A 10,379-nucleotide genomic window follows, 5' to 3' on the forward strand; every position below is an offset into this window, starting at 1 on the left:
CTGGTCTTTCCTGTCAGTATGGTGTTCCTGCTATACGACAGTGGAGGAGTGTGTTGATGACTCCTCAAAGTGTGATATCGCTGCTGTGTTTGTCAGACGAGAATACACGGGGAGAAAGAAGAAAGTGAGAAGCGAAAGAGGACGGTGCATAAACACTTGTGACTTGGTTGAATGTAGTAGTACATTAACCCAGCAAAGGAAGAAGACAGAGGTCAGAGACCTTTAAGTCTGTTGGATCCTCAACTCACAATGTAGGTCAAGTATGTTGTTTGCACTGCTTTAAAGTATCATCATGAGTTCCACTAAGAGATGGTTAACTGCTCGCCGCTCTAAAATGTACATGTAAGTCCACATCCAATTCCTTTCAGTACTGTTCTACATAATTTGGGGATCTGTTCTTAGTCATTCATTAAATCAGCTTGTTGTTTGCACTGAAACTTTGTTTGGTACGTATTACTCACGAGTGGCTCATCGTCAAAGCTTCTGCTCATTTTCCCTTGTAGTGTGGAAGGGGACTCCCAGTGTCCAGACACGGGCACCCACAAAGACAGCTCATTCATTCAAACACCTTACCTGCGTGGGTCCGAGCGCTACGGTGACAGCAGCAACATCGTACCCTCTGCATCCAGGGACACCTCACATGTGTCTGTCTCCAGTTCAGCTAGCTTGGCCTGGGCACTTCGAACAAGACACCAACCTGCAAGTCTGGCACTCCGCAAGCAAGAGGAAGAGGAGAACAAGAGGTGCAAGGCCCTATCGGACAGCTATGAGCTCTCAACGGATCTCCAAGATAAGAAGGTATCGATGCTGAGGCTGTTGTTTGTGTTCTTTGGACAGCACCCATGTGACAAACATTCTGCAGACCAAGAAATCATTTTAGTTTTAATTAGATGCAAGTCATCAACATGGAATTGATGTAATCTGCATTCTGTCCCTTGCACCCTCTGCCAGGTGGAGATGCTGGAAAGGAAATATGGAGGTTCCTTTGTAAGCCGCAGAGCAGCGAGGACCATTCAGACTGCTTTCAGACAGTATCGCATGAACAAGAACTTTGAGCGCCTCCGAAGTTCTGCTTCAGAGAGTCGCATGACACGCCGCATCATCCTGTCCAACATGAGACTACAGTATTCATTTGATGAGCGGCAGCCTCAGCAACAGGCCCAGACGCAGACTAACTTCACCCACAGCGTGGCCATAGGTCCTCCTCATTCACCTGATCCAGACCGCCCAGGAGACTACACCCACCTAGAGGACTCCTTTTCCAAACAGGTACAATACATTCCTTATCATGTCAGGCATATCTGCTACCACTAGCCTTGGCTCTTTATGCTTTAGACCAGGGGTGGCCAACCCTGGTCCTCAAGAGCCACAATCCTGCATGTTTTACTTGTCTCCCTCTTCAACACACCTGATTCAAATAATTATCTCGTCATCAAGCTCTGCAGAAGCCTGATAACGATCCTGATCATTTGAATCAGGTGTGTTGGAAGAGGGAGACATCTAAAACATGCAGGATTGTGGCTCTTGAGGACCAGGGTTGGCTACCCCTGCTTTAGACATTAGATTTGAATCTGATCTAAAAATGTTGTAGCATTTCTGTCAGGTATTGGGAATGTTAAACTGAATGCGTTGTTTCCTCCAGGTCAAGTCATTAGCTGACTCCATAGATGATGCCCTCACCTGCCGCGCAGGACGCGATGACTCCCAAGAGGGCAGCAGGGAAGGTGGGGGCATCAGCGAAGACTTTGGGGAGTGCGTGTGGAGCAGCAGCAGCAACCCCTCCTCTCAAAGAGGTTTGGGAGAACGAGCCAGGGGCGCAGGCGGAGGACTTAGTATGCATGGTGACAGCACAGCCACCTCTTACAGTGACGTTACTCTTTACATGGATGATGGCATGCCGTCGTCACCGCTGTCCCTCGATCGGGCACCCAGCAGCACAGACACAGAATACTGGGGTCCAGGTGGAGGCGTTGGAGGACGTGAGGACAGCAGGGACACTGAGGGAGGTGGCAGCAGTAACAGTCGGCGCAGCACCCCATGTACTGAATGCAGGGATTATCGTTTAAGAGGCGCACATCTGCCTCTTCTTACTATTGAGCCACCCAGCGACAGCTCGGTGGACATGAGTGACCGTTCAGATCGAGGCTCTCTAAGCAGACAGCTGGTCTACGAGCAGGAGTCTGGGGTAGGGGCTGGCTCCCCTCAGGGAACCCTCAAACACTCCCCCAACACAGGCACCCGCCCTTCGTCCACAGCAGCAGCTCAGGGTCAGACCAGAGCCCCCGGCAGACCCATTCCAACACATATTCCTCACCAGGTGGCTGCACACCACCACCACCACCACCATCCCATCCACCACCATCAGTACCCAGACACACCCTCGTCCTCCTCATCGCCACAGCAACCCCCCACCACCCCTCTGTCCTCGTCCTCCTCCACGGCTCTGCCATCCGGCGGTCTGGAGCAGCCGTGCTGCTCAGATGGCGACAACGATTCACTCAACTCCACCACCAACTCCAACGAGACGGTCAACTGCAGCTCTGGATCGTCTTCTCAGGACAGCCTGCGGGAGCCTCTGCCCCCTCTGGGGAAGCAAACCTACCAGAGAGAGAGCCGGCACAGCTGGGACTCACCGCCTTTTAACAGTGACGTGGTGCAGAGACGCCAGTACCGCATAGGTCTGAACCTCTTCAACAAGTAAGATGCTCCTACTGCTAATGAACACGAACGTCCTTTGAGACCGATTTAAGGTAATCACGAAATAAAAACTGTCATGACAAAGTCCTTTTTCCTTGACAATAGGAAGCCAGAGAAAGGGATCCAGTATCTGATAGAGAGAGGTTTTGTATCGGACACTCCGGTCGGGATTGCTCGCTTTATCCTGGAGAGGAAAGGCCTCAGCAGGCAGATGATTGGGGAGTTTCTGGGAAACCGACAGAAACAATTCAACAAAGATGTCTTAGAGTGAGTATTTGGATTGAGAGTACCGTAAATTCAATCAGCAGGACAGTTGGAAAGGGTAAGTTGTCCTGGACTTGTAATGTTGAGATAAATCTGTCCAAAAGATCCAGATTTGAGTAAATCTGTTTTTAGTAATCAAGAGAAAATGTTTATCCAAACAACAAAGCACTTGTGTGTAATCGTATAGGTTGGACTGTAACCTCTTGTGTATTTGGTTTCAGCTGTGTGGTGGATGAGATGGACTTCTCAGGTATGGACCTGGATGATGCTCTCAGGAAATTCCAGGCTCAGATTAAAGTTCAAGGAGAAGCCCAAAAGGTGGAGAGGCTCATTGAGGCTTTCAGGTTAGTAAATGTGATCGATGAGTTATTATTTATTGAATTTTAGTTACTGTCCACATCGTGTTGATGTTTGAACTTGTTGTTTCTGTGTCTTTTTTTTGCAGTCAGAGATACTGCGTGTGTAACCCGACGCTGGTTCGCCAGTTCCAGAACCCAGACACCATCTTCATTTTGGCTTTTGCCATAATCCTCCTCAACACAGACATGTACAGTCCAAACGTCAAAGCTGAGAGGAAAATGAAACTAGAGGACTTCATCAAGAATTTGAGAGGTAATTGATTATACTGAATAAGATCAGTATTGAGATAGGTTCAAGTCGTACGGATATAATATTAACTTTATTCATATTTATTAATATAGCACCTTTAGTTTAGTTGTCAGGGACCATGTACAAAAATAACATTTATCTCATAGAGAAAAGATGGCAGGTCAACTTGAAATATAAAAAAGCATTTCTTTGTGTTACAAAGTTGTGTAAACCAAAGGGAGAAAGTTTCTGTCAATATGATAGCATCCCTTCTTTTAGGATTCATATGAACACTTACATCAAATGTTGGGCATAGCATTATAAAATGTTGTGCATTAATATTCAGCTGTACCCCTCTCTAGCTTAAGGCCAAACAGAGAATTTCTGAGGTCAGCTAATGATGTTTTGCATTTAGGCCTGGCTGACATTCAGCGCCCTTTTTCCTCCAAAAGGTTCTTCTGATGCTTTAGGTCAGGTCTCTGTGTGGGCCAACCTACGTCCTTCAGAACTCATAACTTGAACATAATGATGCCGATGACATGTATGCTGTCAGTACCAACTGTGAAACCAGCTGCTGTCCATCAAACAGACATTCCCCTTTAGTTAAAGTGTTTCTGATACTTTCCTGCAAAAGCTTTTTTAATATAAACCTTTCAAATGTGTTTTGTGTCCTATTTTTCATGGAGAATGTAAATACATTCAGAGTCATACCACTGTTTAGTTTGTGCTCTGTGCAGTGCATTCTTTACAGTCATCATTTAACAAAACATTTTATTTCCCTGTCTCCACCCAAGGAGTTGACAATGGTCAGGATATACCCAGGGACCTGCTGGTGGGGATCTACCAGCGGATACAGAAATGGGAGCTACGGACCAACGATGACCATGTGTCCCAAGTGCAGGCGGTAGAGAGAGTCATTGTGGGAAAGAAACCTGTGAGTGTTGAAGCCGAATGCTGTGTAACATGAAGAGCTTTAAATATTTGGTACAGTAGCGACTATTACAAAGCTAATAGAGATGTTCCATGTTTGTCTGTGTAGGTGCTGTCTCTTCCCCATCGTAGGCTGGTGTGTTGCTGCCAGCTGTACGAAGTCCCTGACCCCAACAGACCGCAGAGGACGGGAGTGCACCAGCGAGAGGTCTTCCTCTTTAACGACCTTCTGGTGGTAAGACTCACATTTATTGTTTTTTTTTTAAGGTATTGAAGAAAAATAAGCTCAAATAAATCACCTCATTTTTTTAAGTCTTGTAAATAATAATCACAACCCGTTTATTTTGTGTATTAGGTGACTAAAATATTCCAGAAGAAGAAAACCTCAGTGACTTACAGTTTCAGACAATCTTTTCCTTTGGTTGAGATGCAAGTGCACATGTTTCAGAACTCCTGTAAGAGACCTGTTTTTTTTCCCCCTACACATTTCAATGATTTCCTAATGTGCCTCTATGAATATGAAGCTTGTTTTTATCTGTTAAAATCTCTTAGACTACCCTCATGGTATCCGCCTGACCTCAGCAGTCCTGGGTGGGGAGAGGAAGGTTCTAATCGTCTTTATGGCGCCCAGTCAACAGGACCGCACCCGCTTTGTGAGCGACCTCAGGGAGAGTGTCGCTGAAGTACAAGAAATGGAGAAATACAGAGTTGAATGTAAGCACTCCATCTGCTGGTCATTACTATAAATCATAGTTTTGAGTGGGCATGCGAATATTTAAATTAGAATCCGAATCGGTTTTTATTGCCAAGTACATTTACATATACAAGGAATTTGTCTTGGTGTCAAGGTTTCCTATGTTTAATAAAAATACACTGGTGGTATTTAATAGGGTTTAGTCTTATTCGTCATATTCCTCTGATTTTTAATTCCCCTGTGACCTTTCTGTTTATTTCCAGCGGAGTTGGAGAAGCAGAAAGGCGTGATGCGGCCCAGTTTGCTCACTGGAGGTGTGGTTGGAGTCGGGGGAGGTTTAAAGAGCGATGTGGTGAATGGCACCATGGGAAGGACAAGTTTTGATGACAACTGCGAGGGTCTCAAACGCTCAGCGCTCAGCTCATCTCTCAGGGACCTATCGGACACAGGTAAGACAACCCAACCTCAGAGATGAGGGGAAAATCCCATTTCCTTTCTGTTACCAGGGTTCGAATTGGGGAGCAAACCTTCTAAAATGATAAAACTATTGCTGCATCCTTTTCCTCTTTCTTGCTGTCAGTGAGGCGACGCTCTGGAGCTTTTCTCTGTTTTAAATTGTGCAAACGTTAAAATCTTCCCCTCTTTGTTAACCTGACTTTTCCTGGTGGGGTGCAGGGAAACGTGGTCGCAGCAACAGTGTTGGTTCTCTGGACAGTACCATGGAAGTAAGTCTTAAAGACTTGATGTGGTCTTGCTAATATACATGTTTTTCCCCTCAGTGGTGCTTCGTCTTCCAATGCATGCTCAGTGTGAATACACTGCCTATGCTTAAACTAAGATGGTGTGAACATGCACAAGCATGCACGTGTGTCCACTTGTGTACTTGTCCTGCACTTACACCTGTTGTTTTGTTTTGTGTTGTTATACTTGCCTCCCAGCATGTTTGTTACCTCTAGCTACAAATATGTCCGGTGTGAAGCTGTAAACAGAATGTGAATCATCCAGTGATGATGCTCTGTCCTCCCAGGGATCCATCATTAGCAGTCCTCAGCCTCATCAGCGCTACCCAATGCCAGGTGTGATGCCTGGCTGCTATGGAACAGAAGATTTCCGGCCTCACCGCCCCATCCTGAGCCCCGGAACGGGGGTGGGGGGTGGGCCGGGGCAGCAACATACCACTGCTGGGACAGGAGTTGGGGGAGTCTCCAGCAGTGTAGACAGAGCAGGAGCGGGGAGTGGCCCTGGGGGGAGCAGCAGCAACAACAACAGCGGCTCTTTCCTGGGATCCCTATTCGGGAGCAAACGCGCCAAACCACCAGGCCCTCTTATTCCACCGGGGCCACCCTTCCCCGCACCTGTCCCCCCACCGACAACAGGAGGGCCCCCTCCTCTCTCCCCTTCATCTCTGTGTCAGATGGACGGGGGACCCTCCAAGATCCAGGCATTGCACGCACAGTACTGTCACATGGGAACCGTGCAGCCTCCACCCCCTTACTACCATCACCATCGTTACCACGTCCAAACTGCCCCTCCTCCACTGCAAGGTATGGTTCCTCATACTATACAGCGAGGCCCACTACCCTGTCGGCCTCCGCTTGGCCCCCCACATACTCAGCACCCGCAGCTGGCCCATCTCTCCCAGCTTTCCCAGCATGGCCTTCAGGGTCGTTACAACAACATGGTGGTGGGGTGTCCCCCCCCCCTTTCTCCTCTCTCCCAACATTCCCAGAACCCACAGTTCGCCATGTACCATGCGCAGCCCACACACTCTATCAGAGGGGGCAGCGGCCCTGGTACCAAACTACCACTAACCCTGTCTCACTCCCACCCGCACCCACACGCACACTCCCAAACCCATCCCGGACACGTTCACACGCCGCACCCAGCCAGCCACTCCACCCACCAAACACACTTTATATTCGGCACACTGCCGCACAACCTACCGTCCGCTACCGTAAATGCACATCACGCAGCAGCAGCCGTCGCCCCGTATCTGCCCCAGTACCCTCCTCTCTCTTCCATCCCCCCTCCCCCACCACACTCCCCTTTACCCCCCCCTTCGTCCCCCCTTACCCCTCTTACACCACTCTCCCCTCACCCCCCCCAGCACCCCGTGCAGCCTCAGCAGGGGCCGCAGGTGACTGGGGCTGGAGCGACAGGTACAGGGGGCAACAACTCCAAATCCAAACCTATCAACCGGATAAGCACCGTGGTGTGAGCAGAGTGTCGGGACCCAGGGGTCAAAGGTCAGATTACAGAGTGGAGGAGGTTGGCAGAGCAAGAGCCAGATCCAAGTCTGCCAGGACAGAAAGTAACAGCAGCAGCACGAGTGACAAGAGGAAACGCAGTTTGCTTCGTCTCTGTTACTTTCACCTCCGTTTCCCACACATGTAGATGGACATATAAGACACATCAAGAGTTAGAATAAGATGTGCACACATCAGTGAAACCTGCACACAGATATGGACTAACAATCCTCACATTTCTGCACATAATGTCAAAGAAAGTCTATAGCCATATAATTTAAGATGAATCTAAATCTATATCTAAGTATATTGCCTCAGTTTAAACTGTTTCAAGTCTTGTTAAGTCTAATTGAGACTATATTCATGTAAAGTACCAAAATGTGATAATGTGACACTGGAAATACAGAGACCATATATGTTGAGCTGCTTACACGGGGATGTAAATAAAGACTAAACCCACTGACTGCATTTCAACGCAGTTTGCCATTGAGAAAAGCAGAGAGTTGCAAAAAATGTCCTTTGACTTTGCAATAATTTTCTTGGCTTCATGATGTCTCCGTCTCTCCTTGCAGGTTCTGCTTTGCTAATAGGCATCTCTTTTTTTTTTTTTTCTAAAAAAAAAAAAAAAGAACCTCAGATATGTTGCTTTGTCTGAAACTTTCTAAAACCAGTGCACGGTTTCCTGACAGTCTTTTTGCTTAATGGTCTTTTACATGTCAACAGGAACCACCTGGCTTTATAATGCATTCTTTGTGGGTTATGGGAAACTATTGATACAATCAATCATATATTTTGAATGTTTCTGAAGCTTTTTGCTGTTTTATCGATATTATAATACCTGCTATGAGTATGATGAATATTGTCCAATATTTGTTTTGATCAGTGATTAATTATATCAGCAGATGTTTGTACAAGGTTATAAAGAGTATAGGCACATATAAATTCCCTCAGTTTGCCACAGCCACCAGAGGGTGTTCTGATATGTGAAGTGTGATTTATTTCCATATGGTTCCCATTAGTTCATCTTTATAATTATTAGTATTTTTTAATGTTAAAAAATATGAATAGGGTTTTGTTTTGTTTAAATTGATTTGAACACCAACATTATTTCTCTTTCTGTTTTGTTTGACGTGAGCAATAGGCACAATCTCTTAAATGGGACAATTGACACAACTTGAATTTACAATAGATCTGAGTTACTGTTTAATTTATGAAATTTTTTAGGCTCGCAGTCTTGGAAAAGGGCTTAATTAAGGTTGTGGAAATTGAAGAAAAAGCCCTTAATGATGCCATTTCTTCATCACTATACAGCATTGATGCTCACCTCCTTGCGACAATGAGATTTTTTCTGTTTTGAAGAAGCACGTTTTTTCTTTTGTTTTACATGAGGTTTTGTGGTTTTGCACATGTGATGTCATAAGTCAGACAAGGCCTTCTTATCCCTCCCTCTTCAGCCATTTTTAAAGATACTATATAACATCAGTGCTGTTGAGCGCTTCTTGTTTAAAAACATTTTTAAAGAAGTCGTTAATGTAAAAAACCCCTGCAGGTTCATTCTTTTTTCTGTAATGCCCCTTTTGCTTCAGCATTTTATGAGGTTATGACTGAGTACTGACGCCATCGGTGCCATTCATCCCAAAGGGAAAACTACATGTATTCTGATTTAGGGGAGAAAGAAAGATTGACTGTTGGGAAAGAAAAAAAAGTCATAGCAACAAGCTACTGAAAAAAAATTTCAAAGTTGAACGAGATCTAAATTCTAAAGAAAGGATTTCAAGGAGGTTTGGAGAAAGACGTGACTGTCAGATAACGATTTTAAAAGTATGTGTTGGCTAGCCTTTATTTTTAAGTGTGTTTTTTTTTGGCTCTTCTTGCATGAATATATCTGCACTTACTGAATAGATTGTATTGTATAAACCTGAATGTACAGAATATTCTATACATAGGCTTCTTATCATAACTATGGGATGAACACTTCCTATTCTGTATTCAGGTGTGTGCATGTGAGTGCCACTAAGTGTGTACATAACAAAGGGGGGGCAGAGGTGATGTTGGCCAAAAGAATTATTGACTTTTTTTTCTTTTCTTATTATTTAAGACTGAAGGTGAGAGAATGAGTTTTTGTGCTATAAATCGAAGCCTAAAACGTGTATATGTCAGTGCACTTATTGATATCATTTAAAACAAATGATTTCAATTTTTCCTTTGTGTATGTATTATGTGTACTGAAAGAATAGAGAACTGAGATGTGAATATTTATTGCTTCTGATAAATTAAAGTGTCCTTGCAGTGTCTGTGTCTACGTGTCCACTTTTTACACAGCTGACATCTGTCACTACAGCACAACTCAAAGAATCATATTAGCTATGATATGAGGTTATTTTAGGAAAGGCCTAAACCTAACCTGAATGATGAAGTGGATTCATGCATATCAACTCTTACCAGAAAGGAAAATAGATTTGATATGATGAAATAAAGTTTGGTGCACACAAATAACCTTGTGGTTTGGTTGAATGTGATGAAATGAGGCAAAACCGTACAAGCAGTCTGCAGGTGTCTGACCTGTGGCTCCTCTACCACGTCATATACCACTCTCTTCCAGATTAAAAAAAAAAAAAGCCCAACAACTTAAAATCAATAAATAAAATGTGGGGATGAGTGCAATTTTACAATACAGTATTTTTTACTTTGCTATCAAGCTCAAGTCGTAAGCAGCATTTCCATCACAGGACCTTTTCCCTGAGACATAGGAGTAGCCTACTGGGTGACAAAAATAGGGGCAGAGATAAAATTTAAATTGTAAGGATTTATTCCCCCACTATCCAAAAAGGAATGTGCGTCTCTTAGGAAGAGGAACCTGGACCTAAAAAAAGGTCCTGGGTAGCCTTCTTGTGGTGGAAATGAAGCTTTAACCGTTATGCTTCTTCTTCTTCTTCTTCTTATGCATTGTCTGTTGTTCG

The 10,379-nt window shown here is 44.9% G+C and overlaps 1 protein-coding gene across 2 annotated transcripts in view; it reads left to right on the forward strand.

Annotated features, from left to right (window-relative positions):
- Positions 1 to 9,711, forward strand: part of iqsec2b (IQ motif and Sec7 domain ArfGEF 2b) — a 30,041-nt gene extending 20,330 nt beyond the window's left edge. The window contains exons 2-14 of one of the 2 annotated variants that reach the window (XM_079359703.1): positions 504 to 798; positions 952 to 1,269; positions 1,643 to 2,697; positions 2,803 to 2,964; positions 3,183 to 3,305; positions 3,407 to 3,573; positions 4,344 to 4,483; positions 4,589 to 4,714; positions 4,835 to 4,934; positions 5,032 to 5,193; positions 5,437 to 5,622; positions 5,849 to 5,898; positions 6,201 to 9,711. In XM_079359703.1, coding sequence (XP_079215829.1) covers positions 504 to 798; positions 952 to 1,269; positions 1,643 to 2,697; positions 2,803 to 2,964; positions 3,183 to 3,305; positions 3,407 to 3,573; positions 4,344 to 4,483; positions 4,589 to 4,714; positions 4,835 to 4,934; positions 5,032 to 5,193; positions 5,437 to 5,622; positions 5,849 to 5,898; positions 6,201 to 7,391 — 4,075 coding nt within the window. In that variant the 3' untranslated portion in view covers positions 7,392 to 9,711. The remainder of the gene's footprint in view (positions 1 to 503; positions 799 to 951; positions 1,270 to 1,642; positions 2,698 to 2,802; positions 2,965 to 3,182; positions 3,306 to 3,406; positions 3,574 to 4,343; positions 4,484 to 4,588; positions 4,715 to 4,834; positions 4,935 to 5,031; positions 5,194 to 5,436; positions 5,623 to 5,848; positions 5,899 to 6,200) is intronic. The other variant, XM_079359704.1, reaches the window with a different exon arrangement.
- The last annotated feature ends 668 nt before the right edge of the window (positions 9,712 to 10,379 follow it).

The sequence above is a fragment of the Symphodus melops genome (assembly GCF_947650265.1).
Source record: "Symphodus melops genome assembly, chromosome: 13".
NCBI lineage: Eukaryota > Metazoa > Chordata > Actinopteri > Labriformes > Labridae > Symphodus > Symphodus melops.